Below are 17,713 nucleotides of genomic sequence, written 5' to 3'. Positions count from 1 at the left end.
GTACAGCAGTTCATGTCTACAGTGTGCAGTGGAGGATTCTTGAGCCCAAGAGGCTACGACCAGCCCAGAAAATCCAAATCAAAGGTATTAACAACTTTGAGAAGCTGGGCAGTGGCAGCACAGGCCTTTAATCCCAGCACTTGGGAGGCAGAGGCAGGTGGGTCTCTTGAGTTCTGGTCTACAGAGGAAGTTTCAGGACAAGGTGTATGTGTGTGTGTGCCACAGGATGGATGCACAACATCATGCCTCACCAACATCACATGTAAGAGGACTTTATAATAAAGCTAAAGGTTTGGAAAAGTCAAGTCGTGACCAACAAAGCACTCACTGATATCAGTTATTGAGATACTGAGAAGGCGCCAAGGGCAGGTCTAACTTTCCCATTTTTATCTCATTGTCAAAGATTCACAAGGACTAAAAAATGATAGCACTACCTCAACAGTTTGAAAACGGATCTTTCCCCGCAACCCCCACCCTTTTGTAGACTAGGCTTGTCTGGCATGTGTAACTTCTGAATACTGAGATTGCAGGTATACACACAATAGTCTCACTCTTCAGCCTGCTAACCTGAAAGGTGCTATGTAGAACTGACAGGTCCACCACTGCCTCCTGGGTGGGACTAAAGGCACACGCTCCACGCCTGGCCTTTTATTTGTCGACATCCCAGACAGAACTTTTCTCCTATTTCTGAAAGATGGTCAGACTTTTGCTCAATGACTCACCTTTAGTATTTGCTGTTAACTGGCACAGTCCCTGCTGTTCCCAAACATGCAAGTGGGCCTTGTGCTTCTGACAGCTGCACTTTGAGATCTCCTTTCTGGCACCAGAGAGGGTACAAAATCCCCTTCTCTCTTTTTCAGTCAGTGCTAAAATCAGACACTGCCAAGAGCCATGGTTCCAGTTTCCCTTTTCCTGAGACATGGTCTCTCCATGTAGCCTTGGCTGGCCTGCAACTTCCAGAGATCTGCCCACCTCCTTGAGTGCTGGGATTCAAAGGTGTGTGCCACCTTTGCTTAGGCCTAGACTGCCCAACATTTTCATTTCTTTTCACTTTTGAGTATTCTGAAAACTTGCAGATCAGCTCCTATTTGGTCTTTGCCCAATTCTGAAGTATATATAGTAAATGGTAGTGGTGGAATGCTTGCCTAGCAGGCACAAGGCTCCAGGTTCCATGCCCAGTTGCTGCTAATCAATTTTTACCACCGAAACATATACTAACTATACTTGACATGGTTCCAATAGGGAAGAATGTCATTCAAGTATTTGGGTACTACTGAAGTGTCTCAATGTGCTCTAACAACAACACAATGAAGTTGCTACGGATCAGTGGCACTTTAAGGCAAAAAACAGGCCAGGGATAGCAGTGAGCCCTGGAAATATCCCCCGCCCCGCCCAGCTGCCGCCCCCCCCCCCCCCCCACGGGACAGCACATCTTGATCCTATTTCTGATCTTTGCTACATGTCTTACAGACATCCTCACATCTTGGTCATCACCTTACAAACCAGGTTGGCTCAGAAAGACCAAAAACAAAACAAAACAAAAACACCCCTCCCAAACAAACAACTCAAAAAGAAATCAAAGACTAGTTGGAAGAGGGCCACTTCCAGCACACCTATATTGGATGCTGCAAAATCTTCAAGTGAGCTTAAGATGCTTCAACGGCCCTTTTTGCAATCCTCATGGCTCATTCTAGTTGAGTTACAATAAACTATTCTTTATTATCCCAGCAATTTTCAGGGAAAACAGCCTACTGGCTTAGACTACACCATCTCCATGGTTCATGATTTATAACAATTCATGTCCTGTTACAGTACACTCTGAAATATTTACAATACGATAGACTTAAAGCAGAGAGGAAATCACAGCAAAGGCAAACCTATGTCCACTTGGGTTCTAAGAGCATATGCAGCACAGCCATATGGGAGACAACCAGCCTCCCCCTTCATATATATTCTTCTTTATTTTCTTATTATACCTTCCCAAAACAGAGACATTCAACAGTAGTTAGAATGGCCATCTCCCAACATTTCAAAAAGCTGCATCACCCAGTGGAGTGAATAAAGAAAAGAGTGGCAACCTAGAGTTCAGCTGAGTCAGCCACTGTGGAGCCTTTAGTGGTGAGGTCTTCCAACTTCAAAGTGATGTGTCTTCAACGTATACCATCATTTTAGTGGAAAAACATAATTAATTTTGGTGAAATGAGATTCATTTCCAGACAGGATTAGTAACAGCATTCACTGAATTTCACGCTCTTCTTTGTGAACTGTGAAGAAAATGAATGGCAGCTAGAAGATCAGTGGATTCCAGCTCCAGCTGCAGATGGGACAAAAGTACACCAGAACAAAAACATTTCTATATTCTGATTCACAAAGCTAACAGCAGTTTGAAACCTGCAACTTAATGACAGATCAATGACACCACAACCTTTTCAAATGGCAAAAATACAAAAAAGTGTTACAAAAATATTTCAGAAAAAGTGCATAGTCTAAGTGCATAGTAAATAAAAGCACTGAAAAATATCTTGCTAGAGAGGGAGTTCAGCCTGGAGAGTTATGACCAATGCTGAACAGTTTTATCTTACACAAACTATACTCAAAAATAGCTTTATGAGACTGATTTCTGGCTGAAAGTATCAAAGGGTTTATTAGTCAAGAAACAAATACCTTAACTGACAAGCATGGCTAGAAAAGAGAGAGAGGCTGGCTGCCACCCACCAGCTCCACCTCACTGTGACTTCTTCAGCCTTCTGATACTAATACAACTTGATGACAGAACGTGGTCATCATGGAATTAAATTATTGCTGTTCAAATAAAAAAAAAAAAAAAAAAAAAAAGGAAAACCACAAATCAACCCTGACACTCTTACCAAACATGTGCCAATTTACAATTCAAGATTATTTTACAAAATACCTACAGTTACACAATAGGCTCCTGGCAGCATTTTCAGACAAATGATCTTTTCATTTATCCTGACATGCTGTAAATGAATAAATTACACCATTTAAAGAATTACTGTCAATTAAGTTCCCCCTTCGCTTGAATCATCAAAGAAAAAAGAAAAGCGGCCAGGAGAGCCTGGGAGGAAGCGGGCCTGGAGGGTCAGCATCTCTAACTGCACTCTGTGACACTCGTACAGCCATTTCACAAAGGTTTCTAAGAAAAAGGTTTTCTAACATGGTTACTAAAGCCTTGAACACTTTCATCACCCTGATTCAGAATCAGTCCCTCTGCTGGCCGCAGTGGCCGCAAGAGTCAAGGCCACAGTTATGGCAGATGCAGTACTGGTAATGTGCCTGTGAGTCATTTAAAAGAAAGCGAAAGAATTCCTTTCTCTTCAGATCAAGACAAAAACAAACAAAAAAACAAAACAAAAACCTTTCACAGCAAAGGAATATAACAAATGGCTTGAAGTAGTCTATCAAAAAATGAGGGAAGCTGGGCGTGGTGGCTCTTAGATTTTAGGGAGGCAGAGGAAGGAGGATCTCTGAGAGTTCTAGGCCAGCCTGGTCTATATAGTGAGTTCTAGGCCAGCCAGAGCTACAAAATGAGACCCTGTCTCAAATCATACAACAAAACAAAAAAATCAGGGAGATTTACTTCATGTTGAGTCAGCAAGGCATTTTGTCGTTTAAAAAAAAATTTCACTTCCTTACAGAAACAGTTTTTAGTTTTTAATGAACTTGTAAACAAAAAGCTCCCATTTCAAAATAAAAACAAAATCCCAGATCATATAGATGTTTACAGTGATTACATTTATCTAAGCAACACACATACATGTTCAGTTGTAAGACGGTAACTAAATTTCTGTGACAAATATGCGTTTTTAATAGCAAGAACATTATAGAGTTAATGCAGAGTCCTAAGGATAATCTAGTAGTCGCTATGTTTTTTTCTTAAGTCTTCACTTTAGATGCTGTTATTTCTAGCACAGGTAAGCAGGCAGAGTCTTTCAAATGCTCAAACACTGGAATCTTTGGTTGCTACCATATCAGCTGGCTTGCAAACAAGAAGCCAACCATTTTGAGAATGTTTTAAGTTAACAACTTGCAAACCCCAGGGATGAAAAACCCTAAGAACACACAATTGTGAACATTTACAACCATCACAACTGTGGCTGAAGACTGTTCATGCCGTTCTCCTGAAATGAGATCTCAAAGCAGTATAGTTCAAAATAAAAGGTTTTAACAAAAAATTGGCATATGCACAATTTCTCCACCAATTCGTGTGTCAACCATTTAGTTAAACTTTTCCACTTAAAAAAAAAAAATGCAATAGAAAACCGGACACCATGTTTCACTACCTCAGTTAATATTCACAATTACAGCGGTTACAGCTCAGGGCCAGCATCAGCAATGCTGCCTAGGCCAGTTTACACTGAAATTAAGTTCTTTACACCAAGTAAATGGTTGTCCACAACCACTGGCTAGTGTACATATGAGCTAAAATGTCTAGTTTGGGGAGAAACAAATGCTGCTCCAATCATCTGCTCTGCTGCTTCTCTTCCTCAATTCATGCCTAGAAACCTATTAAAAAATGAAACAGAAAAAGGATGTTACAAGTTTTAAACACTTTTACAAGTACTCTCCAAATTAGGTAGAAATAGGACAATAATCACATTTTAGTGGCAGTTGATTTTTATCTTGAAAATCACCAAGTTTCACCTTTCAAAAGAGAGTACATGACTCTAATTAAAGCCACTGTCCCCCTGTCCCCCATTTGAATGACCCAGACAGAAGTCTATAGTCAGTCAGTTACAACCTCAGCATCCAACTCTAAGCTAGAGTGGCTAGCCATCCAAACGAGGATGCCCAGTTCTTTCGGACCCAGAACACAAGCTATTTCAGACACCCAACAGGCAAATGAGAAATATTACTGAAACAACTCGAGTATGCTTCTAACTAGATCAGAAGCACAAACTACCGTGTATACCATTTCTGACAGAGATTACGTATCAACAGTAACGGTTAATGAATTCATTTCAAGCATAACTTTGTATTGTATCTCCAAGAACTATGATTTGTATACAAAAACCTCACACTCCTCTTCATACTTCTTTACCTCCACTGTTGCGTTCAATAGATCAGGTCTCCTCATTGACTTGTGAACTAGAAATGAATAATGCTTTAGCCGTTTTTTACCCCCTGTCCTGTCCTATCCTGCTGTACAGTCCCCCACCCCCAAGTGGAAGTCAGGGCTTCCGCATAAGGATGTTGGTTCTATTGGCTTGTCTTTATGGCTAGAGATAGCATAAACATACCCACCTCTTAATAACCTGAACATCCCATAAGCAAGAGCCACTCTCTTTCCCTTCCAAACCTGAGCTGATCAAACTACATTTCTGACCATTTAACTTCTTTAATAAAAATAAAAAACAAACCACCACCACTACAGAAAAATCATGTTTTTGCCAGAAATAAATTCTCTTTTTCTTTTCAACCATTGGTGGGATATTTCCTTTGGGCTTCGTGGGACTTATAATAAAATACTCCTACTACTTACTCTTTATTACTAATGTTTTTAAGACTAAAAATGGAAAGACATTAAGCATTTATAATCATCTTTTTTTGATAAGCATTCTTTCACCAGTTAACTGGGAACTTTTTCATATGGGAGGAAAACCAGACATCCTCATGTATTTGACAGATACACCTAAGCTTTGAAGGCAAAGATGTGCACCCCTCCTTCCCACAGTATCTACTAAAAACGGGTATGTAACAAACACCAATTCCATAATCATAAACGCACAGAAAGCAAGCACTAAATAAAGATTATGAGGAGCTAGCACTGGCAAACTGAAAACCAAACTGTGCTGCGCACATGTGCTCTTTCGTGTGTGGGTACATACACATGTGTGTAGGCACACTTATATGCAGGCTAGATGTGAAATCAAGTGGTATCTTTCCCTACGGCATATACTGGTGCAGGGCCTTTTGCTGAACCTGGAGCTCACAATCTGGCCAGCTTGCTCTGGGGATGCTGTCTCTGACTTTCAGGTGCTGGGATTACAGACAGACAACTATATCCACCCATCTCCAGGGTTTTAGAGGATCTGAATGCTGGTCCTCATGTTCTGTGCTGAGTGTTCTTGGCTACTGAGCCACCTGCCCAGCTACAGTAAGGCACACTTTAACAGGCTATCAAACAAACCTTAATTACATCTATAAACCTGACCACACCTGGGGTCTAATTCCAATTGCTCAGGCTAAGAAGCTATTAAAATTAAGAAAACTATGAACTAGCTAAACAGAAATGACCTTTATCCCATCAGTATTTGGCTTTAAGTATGAAAGTTTTTTCATAAATACTGTAAAAAACAACCATTTCCCAGCTAGTAAAACCAGGGTCTCCCTCCCTTTATAATAATTTGCTTCCACCATGTGATTCTATTTTAGTACTTTGTTACACTGAATACACCTCCACACAAGCAGGTCTGAAGTGGAAAACCAGTCACTAACAAACTATAAGCCAAATACAAGACAACTTGATTTCTTTAATAACAGGGAAGTTCTAGGTCAGAAGTCTCTCATTGTGGACGGTCAGTCTCTGGTTACAATTGTCTAGGGACTAGTTGAAGATGAGCCTAACAATATTCATGGTAGAGTAAAGCAGTCCAATCCAGACTTAGTTCTTCAGCTAGACAGAGCGATGGTATCATCCTTCCAATGAGCTGTTCTCTGACGGTACTCCAGAAGGAGAAACATTGTGGTAGGTCTCCAACGTTCACTCTCTGACCACTACTAAGGACTCTTCTGCAGCGTGCTTTAGTCTTTGGTTTGGTTTTAAAATCCTGCACTCTGGGTGGCTCTTCTAGTTCACCTGTTAAAACGAGGGACGAACCTCTTCTGTTCCTATAGGAGAGGGAGAAGGAAGACCATCACCAAAGGTGCATGAACTGACGATCCAGGAATTCATCTATATTTCAGTTTCTTTTCAAGTCTTCAAATACGGAAAAAAAAAGTGCTTATTTTAATTTTATGCAACAATCATACATTATCCTCTCAAAAAGAAACCTACAAAATGTATCTTTATTCATGAATTCACTTCAAACATGCCCAACTTTTTAAAAAGATAGAGCCAGAATCCATTTTAAACAGATGTAGTTATGTTTTCAGACAGTTCCTCCTGCCTCTACATACCTCTGTATTGATGGGATTATAATTAAGGGCCACCATGCAGTTAAAGGATGTTTATGCAGTAATAAGCTTTATACATTTGTGGTGGGTGTTTGAAATTTAGGCTCCCATTTTCAACTCAATAATCAACATACAATGTCACTTATATGAAGTAATTTTTCCAACAACATTTTTCTATGGTCTTCTGGTTATGTAAAATTAAGCTAGGTGAATTTTGAATTAAGCTGCCAGTATGTATGTACCCACTACATCCTACCAAACCAACAACCCTATTAACTCTGCTCTACTCTATAAATGAAAGGAGTGAAAGATGAAAGGATTTTCCATCACAAACTGGTAATTTGTATGTAACAGGTCAACTCATCCTTGAACTGGAGCACCAGACTAACAATTTGATGACTGTCTTCTCTACTCAGATTTCATTTTCTAACAGTTGCTATAGCTGTTAAGTTGAACATACCTGTTACAAAGGAATCCATCCCAACTGGCAGATGGCGGCCATTATGCAGCGCTGAGGCTCAGCAACACTGGCAGTATTCCAGACCTTCTGACAGTCATCACAGAACCTGAGCAGAAGGTTGGCAGGCCCAGCAAGCCTTGAGAGGTCTCTTGCACTGTCATCTTCATTTCTTGGATTGTCAATCTCTCCAGCTTTATTGTCCACAATGAAAAAAGCCGATGGAAATCCCAGATTTCAGTGAAGATTCAGTTCCCTGGTCTTCTCTGGACAGAGTGTATTCAAGGTAGGTCAGTCTTTCCAGGTATCGCAAGGTCTTCCCTTCCCTGTTTTGGGTTAAGTTGCTGAATTATCAGCTGTGGTCCTGGCAGCAGTTGGTGATGTCAGAAGAGGTTAAGCTACACATGGCAAAGCCCTGTAGCTGCTGGGGACCACTGACACAGGTTGGTTAATGTGATGGAAAACACTTCAAGTCTCTGAAGGCCAAGGCCACCTTCAGACTTGTCATTCTACGGTCTCGGCTACTTGTGGGTACATCAGAATTAACTGAATCTAAATATCCATAAACTATTTCTTTTTTCTTTGCCCTTTCTAGGTCATAAACAAGAATCTTTCTGAGAATCACATATAGTTGTAGAACACCAAGCAAAATGGATTGTCAAGGGTTCAGAGTGAGAAGCTTTTATCTTCTCTCTCTGCTACACAAATAGAAGCAAAAAGTTCAATCTTGGGGCACTTCAGCATTGGAAACAAAATCTAAGCGACATTAGGGAAAACCCTTGTCTCTTGGTCTCGATTGGCTTTGCAATGCAGTAACTGAAAGGCCTAAATGCAAATTTATCAGAGCAGAGATCCATCTACTACAGGAGAAGCACATACTAGCTAAATAAGCAAGGTCTGGAAGAGCACTTGAACACTCTCAGGGAGGGGCTAGAACTTTCTGTAATTTCTATGAAAGAAACATATGCTTAAAGCAACTGCCAAGAAACCAAAAACCAAACCAAAACAGAAACCCCCACAGAACCCAAAACTATAAAAAATATACCAGTAAATGCCAACATTTAGAGGATCTTTCCAGAAGAGAACCTTTATGATAGAGGCCTGCTTGCTGAACATTTATGAAACTGAATTCATTGACACACAAGCATCTGAGATTATGACCCAAAGGAAAAAAAAAAGTTGTAATGTATATTCTGAGTGTCTTCTACATTTTGGGGGTCTTGGAAAGTCTCACTATAAAGCCCTGGCAGTCCGCAACCTAATAGAGATACACCCTTCTGCCTCCCACGTGCTGTAATTAAAAGCATGTGCCACCACCCCCAGACACTTTTTATAATTTTTGAGGAGAGAGAAATAATGGTGTTACCATTATGGAAAGACTCCATGAAATCAAAAGCTGTAATAGCAGAAACTGAGTCTATGGTTTTATACACTCTATTACTTAAGAGTTTGGAATCACTAACAACCTACATATTGTGAGAGGCAGAGGGTCTAAGACCAACTCCCTCATGCTTATTTCATGCCACCCTTAGGTAGATGTATTTTCTGAGCTTTCTGCTATGGACACTAATTTCACAGATGTGTAAGAAGTCTAAAGTCCACCCTCCTGTCTGTATTTTGTATAGTGTCATAGCTTATTGGGAATCTCTGTGTGTGTGTGGTGGTCAGGAGTCAATCTTGCTGGTTGTTCCTCTGATATCTTTGCTTTTTGGCGCTGGGGTCTTCCACTGGGACATGGAGTGCACTGATTAGGCTTAATCTGGCTGGCCAGGAAGTCCCAAGGTTTTGCCTATCTCCACCCTGCTAGCCAGGGCTGGGCTTACAAGCAAACATTACAGCTTGCTAGCACTGTTGTTGAGACAGGGTTTCAGTCTCACTATGTTGAGGTTGGCCTCAAACTCACAGAAATCCGCTTGCTTCTATGTCCAAGTGCTGGGAATCAGGGCGTGTGCCACACCATGCCTGGCCCTTGCTCGCTTTTTAAACAGAGGTTCTAGGGATTGAATTCAGGTCCTATTCTCACAAAGCAAGCACTTACCAACCTAGCTACCTTTCCAGCCCCAGACTGGTATATTTGAGCAGCAAGCAGTATTTTGCTAAAGGTAAAAAACAAACAAACAAACAAACAAAAAACCTCTTGGTAACCCATTCTACCTACCCACCCTCTAAGAAGGAACTCTTCCTATTGCTGAAGCTGGCCATTAACTCCTGAGCTCAAGCGATCCTCTTGTTCTAGCCTCCCAGTAACTAAGACTGTAAGTATTCATGTCACTGAACCTGACCTTAGAAATGTACCTTTAAAAGTAGTCAATGATGTTATTGTAATCCCTATTTCAGAACATCACAAGTTCATGTACATGTAATAATTTGAACGACCACTGTGTCTAAAGATATTTTCAACTGTTTTACGATTATGAAAAAGTTACGATACAGAAGAAGGCTTAAACTTAAGTTTAATCACTTTTTTTTTTTTCAAGGAAACATACTAACTCAGTGGATCCAACTTCTCATCTTTAATACCTAGACAAAGCAGGACAAAAATTCTGCTTGTTTATTGAGTAAGAAACACATAGAATATTAGAACAATGAAACTAGGTCAAAATTAAGATACTTCTTTCTGAAGGCTGCTGAATGCCTGAAGAAAAATGTTCTAGGCCAGATGAGATTTCAATCTTAGTTTTAGAAGCTGCAATTTGTGATGAATCCTATTATCCCAACCAGCTTTAGGCAAAAAGAAAAAAAAAAGGGCTTCATTTCATGACCAAAGCAAATATATTATAGGTGCTATTTAATATCTTAGTTAAGAGGCTCTATTTGCCTTCGTCTCAACAATAAAACCACTTCTCACAAATACCTGATCTCTACTTCCACACAAGACTATTTACACAATATTAAGACACAAATGAGGCATCAAAGTCCCAACTGAGGTGCAGAGGCTGAACAGCCTGAGCACCCACCATGCTCTTTAGCTCAGGCCTCATCATCTAAAATCCCTCCTTCCCAAATACAGAAGCACAGAAAGGAAGCCCCAACTTTACTGAGCTGCTGGGATGAGGATGACATCAGCTCATTCCATTTCTTCAAATGTGCCTCAGATACTAGAAGCTTTTCTTTCTTTCTTTCTTAAAAAAGCCCTGGCTGTCCTGGAACCCACAGAGATCTGTCTGCCTTTGCCCCCCAAATGCTGGGATTAAAGGCATTTGCCACCCCACCTGGCCTAGAATCTATTTTTAAGTTTAAGAATTATTTAAATCAACACTAAAAATATAGAAAATTACTAATATTTGAAAACCACATTCAGACTAGAGCAGTCTTTCAGAAATAAAAATTTAAAAAGCAAACAGCAAAGCTTACCTGCCCACCACTTGCACAAAGCAGGCAGGTAGTAGCAGTAAGCCCCAGGAAAGGAGACAGTGACACGGAAGCAGGAGTTGAACTCTAAGGCACCAGGAACAGGGAATGGTGTTGTGCTCTAACAGTTCTACTCCTTAGAAGCACTCAAAGTGCCAGAAAGAGACAGAGACAGACAGCCTAGCAGTTTATCAGCACTTGCCTCAGTTCTCTTCAATTGACAAGTTCTAACTACAGACTTCAATTCCATATTAAGTCAACTCTAGTGCCTAAGTTCCTTAGCATTTCAATAAAGCACTCCTGAAGGATCGTCCTGAAATTACGATCTGTTATAGTTCACTGGCAGAGAGAATTTGTGACTTCAGAAGACATGCTGAGCTTTGCAGTTAACAGGTTCTCTGCCATCGAGAAGATAAGACATGCTGAAGGCAGCGCCAGGACTCGCCTCTTACAGTTAGATCACGTTCACAGCTCCCAGTAAACACCACAGCATTAACATGCAAACAAAAATGTACAAATATCTTAACACTGTTAGTCTGAAAGTCAATCAAAATACCACGGCTAACCAGATTCTGTATTAAAAATCAACAAGTGTTAGGTCTAGGATTTTGGATTGATTGGCAATACCATATTCCCAACACCAAATGTTTATTTTGGAAAAGGGTTAATGAATGAGTAAAAAAGATGCAGTTGTTAAAAATGACCCAAAATCCCAAGAGAAATGATATAATATACACACATATATGTATATACAAGTACATATACATATATATGAACAAGGACATTTGGGTTTAAAGTTAGTAGTCAAATTTTCCAAGGACGTCTTTGTTTTTTTTTTTTTTTTAAATACAAAGCCAAATTTTGTTTTAAAACCACCTCCTTGATCTAACACTGTTAGAAATGAATGAATTACCCAATTTGTATTGAATTTTTCCCTGGCACGTCACTTGGTTCTTGGCTACTAACCTTTCATGTTACTCTTGGTTTTGTCAGTTTGCTTGCCTGTGGGGGTTTGGGCCTGCTGACCCTGCCCACTGGAGGAGGCTGCCTGCTGTGCCGCTTTCTGCTTTAGCATCGTCCAGTCAAACGTGTAATCATACTGGTGGTTCAGGGTCCTGGAAGAGAAAGGCACAGTAACCTCTTAATAACACTGTCCAGCTAAACAGCCTACTCACTTCTCCAGACAGCAGGACGGGTCTCTCTAGATTAAGAGTATTTTCTCAAAAGCATGTAACTTCTACAATTCTTCTTCTTCTAAGTAACTTTAAGTAATTACTTCTCACATGTCACAACTGAAAGGAAAATGTTAATTACTCTGAGGTACTAGATTAAAAAAATATAGTAACTTTTTCAATAGAAACTGCCTTTTAAATTGTCTCCAAAGGAGTCTGGCATAGTGACACAAGCCTTTAACCCCAGTGTTCAGTAAGGCAAAGCTCTACTGAGTTCGAGGCCAGCCTGGTCTACATAGTGAGACCCTGTCTAAAAAACAAACAAAATACCAATTTCTCCAAAGGGCATACTAGGAGTGAGGAGACAGAATCAGTAACTGCAGTGACTCAAGCTGTCAATTACTTATATAGTCATTCAGAACCTCTCAGGGAGCATGGAGAGAACTGTCAGCTAGTGAACGAGATGGTGCTAGTACCTTGGGACATCATGTCTGGGACTAATGGATTACTTGCTAGTTTCTTCTAAGAATCTGAAACACAGGCAGGATAATGTCTAGCCTTGAACTAGCTGTGGTACAGCGGCTAGCCCTGAACTCCCAATCCTCCTGCCTCTATCTCCTAAGTGCTGGAGTCTCTGGTAGACCTCTGGCAGACTCTGTATTTTAAGGCTCTTTTCTGTTTTTTCCTTTTTGGGGGGGAGGGAGGAGCACATAATTTCAAGACAAGGTTTCTCTATGTAGTACTGGTTGGCTTGGAACTCAGAGATCCATGTCTGCCTCTGTCTCCCAAGTGCTAGGATTAAAGACAGGTGCCACCAGGCCTGACTTTTAATGCCTTCTTATTTGGCACTGAAGAGGGTTCTGTACCATTGAAATTACTGTTTAAGGATTTTTTAAAAATCACTTACTTGTAAAATTTATTTATTTTGAGATTAATGTAATTACATAATTTCTCCCTTCCCTTCTTCCCTCCAAAACTGCCTATACACACCTCCTTGCTTTAAAAAAAAAAAAAAAAAAACCAAAGACCAGGCGGCTGCCGGAGTCAGGACGAACCTCCCTAGGTACCGTATTGCGAAGGCGGCAGCCCGAGCATCCCTGCTCAGCCGGAGAGGGAGCAACACGTAGAGTTTCCATCCCCCCAGCCACTCCCTTCCTCCCTCCTTTTCTGTATTTGCGAGAATTTCAGCTGCCTTATTGATTTCATTTGATTGGGGGGGAAAAAAGGACCATTTTTCATGAATTATTGCTATACAACACTCTCTCTGTCTCTCTCTCTCTTCTTGCATCCATGAGTACAACCTGCTCACTATGTGTAATAATATTATGTATGTTTTCAGGGCTGACCACCTAGTATCAGATAAAACCAGTTGGTATGCTCTTCCCTAGGGAAGAGAATTTCTCCTGCTCTCAACACTCCTTAGTTTAAGTAGTCATGCTGGTGAGATTTTATGGGTGCAGCTTCTGACATTCTTAGGACATACAACCTCATAGCCTGTTATTCCCGAGCCTTAGATTCAGGAGTTATTCTGTAGCTGCAATCACCAGTACAGGGCAAAATTATTTTTAACTATGTATATGTGAACACACACACACACACACACACACACACACACACACACACACACACACACAGGGGTGGGGGTGGGTAGGGATCTGCCCATGAGTTGCCCAATGTGAGTGGTGGGACCAAATCTGACTTGTCTCCGGGAGCAGTATGCCCTACTTAAGCCATCTTTCAGCCTCTTCGAGATTAACAACTGACCTGAAAAGGATGCGGAATAGCTGCCTCAGATACATGTAATCCGGAGCTTCCTCAAAGCGCAGTCCACGACAGTAATTTAAGTACATGGCAAATTCTGCAGGAAATCCCTATCAATTCAATATTTAAAACAAGAGTGAAAAGCAAAAACACCAAGTGAGAAGTTTTGAAATACAAGCAAAAGGAAACATATAATGTTGTTTCAGTACTTTACAAAGTAAAGGAAGCTATGACAATTAAGACAACTACAGCCTGGTTTTCTCACAAATTTAAGCCAAATTCACCATCTACTCACTCTATAGTATACAAAATGTTGTCCTGGTTAGTTTCTTTTGTTACCTGGACAAAAGCTAGTCATTTGGGAAGGAACTTCAATTGAGAAAATGCTCCCACCAGACTGACTCATGGGGCATTTTCTTGACTAATGATTTATGTGGGAGGGTTCTTCTCAACTGGGGATGGTGCCAGCCATGGGGAGCAAGCCAGTAAGCAGCAGCTCTCTATTGGCTTCTGCTTCAGTTCCTTACTCCAGGTTACAGACTTATATCCCTGCTGACTTCCCTCAAGAGATAGAAGTGTGGCCTGAGAGCTGTAATAGGAAATGAACCTTCTTCCCAAATTGTTTTATAGAAACCCTAAGACAATTATGAAAGAAGTCACCTTTTTCTATAGCACAATTCAGAACTTTTTCTGAGGGCGGTAACAAAGACAACTGATTTTTTTGTCTTTTTGCTAATGTAGGATTTGCTTTTTTCTCTTAACGTGACTACTTCTGACTTACTTTTTGTGTGTACTATGTCTGTGTATGGATATATATGTGCTATAGCATGCACATGGAACAGAGAACAACTTGTGGGAGTTGATTCTTCCACCACTTATCTCAGGGATCAAACTCAGGCTATCAGGCTTGGCAGCAGGTGTCTACTCACTGGGCCATCCTACTGAACTTTATACCAATTATTAAAAAGATTTATACTTATTTATATATGTGCACTGTGCCTGCTTCATATATGCTTGGTGCCCAGAGAGGACAAAGGCCAAAAAAGAGTGTCTGGAGCTGGAGTTACCAGGTTATAAACTACATTCAATGTGGGTGCTGGGAATTGAACTCGCATCCCCTGGAAGAGCAGCAAACACTATTTTTTTTTTTTTTTTTTTTTTGAGACAGGATGTCTTTACACAGCCCCAGCAGTCCTGAACTCCCAGCTCTGAGTCTGGAATGCTGGGATTAAAGGCACAAGTTCAATACCACACCAGGCATGGCACATGCTCTTAACCAGAGGTGTGTCCCTCCAGCCCATGCTTTTATTTACTTAGACAGGTCTTACTACTTGAACCCTGGCTGCCTAGAATTTGCAGTGTTAGACCAGGCTGCCTCTGCCTCCCAAGTTCTGGGATTAAAGATGTATACTAACCATACCTGGCCATAGGAATTATTTTTAAATCTCATCATGTATACTTCCTTACCTTACACAAAACTTCAACAGGAGTGGACATCTTCTTTTCACTAATCTTTTCATATTTTTGTTTCTTTGTTGCAGCCTGTTAAAAAAAGGAGTGCAAAGATGGATTTAAAACTTAAAAGAAGTGTAGTAGTTGAACTCACTAGAAAGAATATGTACTAGAGAGTCAGTAGGTAAGAGCTAAGTAAAGAATTCATGGAATCAAGTCCATATTGGATAAAGCTACTCACAAAAGAACTGAGCATTTTACTATTTGCCTTTAAAGGTTCAAAATAGCTATTAAATTCTACACCAATGATTTATTAACATACACTCAAAAGCACAGCTCAACATCCAAAGCCCACCTGTGCTTCAACCTAGATAAGGCTAGTTGTCGCCAATGAGTACTAGCACAAAAGAAGACAAGCCTTCAGGGTTAACTAATTAATTAGTTAAATTAATTACTCTTAACTAATTTCTTACTCAAACAGTCAACTTATTCCCGCAAATTACAGGCAAAAGCAAATTAACTTTGGCAAAAACTCAGATATGGAAAATTCTTTAAAGGACACCTTCCACGGTGTTTTCTTTCTTCTCCTCTCTCCCCTCTGTGATAGAAGGGTCCCTTCCTTATGCTGCCTAGGTTGCTCTGACTCTACTGGGCCCATACCACTCCTCCTCAAGTTCTGGGATGATCCATCTCATATCTTTCCTTCAAGTAAGATAAACAAAAGCACTCCCCAGTAATTTGAGTCTGATTTACCTTTAGCCCTTGCCAGGGAAGACTGGTTCTATTGAAGTACATCAAAACATATCCTAAAGATTCCATGTCATCTCGGCGACTAGAAAAGAGAATGGTATTTTTTGAAGCAGATAATGGGAAAACATAAAAACTGAGTACACAGAAGAAAAAATGCTCACAATGAAGATAAAGACTATTTGGTGTCTTAATGAATAATGAAAAACAAGCAGTAAGAGATGCCTTAATTTTCAACTCCTAAAGCCCCTCTAGAGACGCTCAAACAACCAACCTCACAAGGGTATACACACTTATACAACATCTAGTGACAGGAAATACCTGTTCCCGGGTGAATGCAACCATAGCACATCTCAGAGTATTCAGAGATTTACTATTTTTCTTCCTACTTCCTACATTCCAACTATGACGTTTCCAACCCAAAGACATAACGCTTTTTGCTTTGTTTCTTTTAGGGAAGAAAAGCTAACCAAAAACTGAAGGGAACTCAGAAAAAAGAAAACTCAAGTGCTGAAATAGAAAGACACAGAGATCATAGTTCACCAATCGCATTGTAGTTTATTACAAATCTCATCGTTTTTGTTTGTCCTGAGACTAACTTCGAATTTGAAGGTAAAACAATCCTCTCACAGACTACCAAAGTGCTGGGATTATAGGCATGAGCCACTAAGCTCAGTACTCTTATAGAATTTTCCTTGTAAAAGTGACCCATGGATCCTCATCACCCCTGGAACTCAAATTCTGGAACTCAAGTTGTTGAAACATGGTCCACAAATGGAGTCATGTGAGGGGGATTCAAAGTGCTTTTGAGAAAACTCCAAGGAAAAAAGTGTCTCGTGACCACAGTTTCTTCAAAAACATGGAATTGTTCTTGGAATGTGTTTTTATGCCCCTCCCAGGTGTAGGGGATAGGAGTTTACTTCAAATTAGTCATTACAACTGGCTATTATTTTTTGTTTATATACCTCCATGGAAAAAAAACATGTTTTGCCACATGCAGCTTGTGGGGCTTGTCCTTGTGATTGTACAAATTACTCATGTGACTCAGAGTATAAACTGTTTGATGCTCTGAATAAAGTTGGTTATTGCATGAGACTTTAGTCTGCCTCATTTTAAGGATCCACTCTCCCAGGTTCACATTGCCAACCACAGTGATAAGCATAAGTCATAAAACACTGAAGTGCCTAAGATCAGCACTTAAAAAGCAGGTACTATGTTAAACTGAAAAGAGATGTCAAAATACTAATTATGTTTCCAATTTCCATGTTTAACAGGCTTTTGTTTTTTCATTCCTTCCTTTTTTAGATAGGGTCTCACAATGTGGACTCATTATATAGCCAAGAATGGCCCTGAATTTTTTAACACTCATCCTGCTTCAGCCTCCTAGTGCCGCCAGCTAAGATTGCAGGTCTGTGTCACCATACCAGACATTTAACTTTCTACCCCAGAGACAACTTTCAGGAAAGAAAATAAAAAGCCCCATTAATTTAGGTGGCTTCTCTGCACTATTAAAAGCAAAAGATACAACAATAAAAGCAATTCCTTAGTCCTCAGCCAAGACGCACCCTTAAGATATTAAGAAATTTTCATACAAACAAACTCAAGAAAAGCCATCAAAGCTTGCTTCCATTACGGATTT

General features: G+C 40.3%; 1 protein-coding gene across 1 annotated transcript in view; it reads right to left on the bottom strand.

Moving 5' to 3' along the window:
* Window positions 1-1,694: 1,694 nt before the first annotated feature.
* Window positions 1,695-17,713, bottom strand: part of Csnk1a1 (casein kinase 1 alpha 1) — a 36,618-nt gene continuing 20,599 nt past the window's right edge. The window contains exons 7-12 of the mRNA XM_059246120.1: window positions 16,081-16,210; window positions 15,343-15,417; window positions 13,879-13,985; window positions 11,909-12,057; window positions 10,082-10,111; window positions 1,695-4,524 (exon numbers count right to left, since the gene is read on the bottom strand). Coding sequence (XP_059102103.1) covers window positions 4,517-4,524; window positions 10,082-10,111; window positions 11,909-12,057; window positions 13,879-13,985; window positions 15,343-15,417; window positions 16,081-16,210 — 499 coding nt within the window. The 3' untranslated portion in view covers window positions 1,695-4,516. The remainder of the gene's footprint in view (window positions 4,525-10,081; window positions 10,112-11,908; window positions 12,058-13,878; window positions 13,986-15,342; window positions 15,418-16,080; window positions 16,211-17,713) is intronic.

Source organism: Peromyscus eremicus, chromosome 19 (assembly GCF_949786415.1).
Source record: "Peromyscus eremicus chromosome 19, PerEre_H2_v1, whole genome shotgun sequence".
NCBI classification, from domain to species: domain Eukaryota; kingdom Metazoa; phylum Chordata; class Mammalia; order Rodentia; family Cricetidae; genus Peromyscus; species Peromyscus eremicus.
This window is presented reverse-complemented; position numbering and strand designations above follow the sequence as displayed.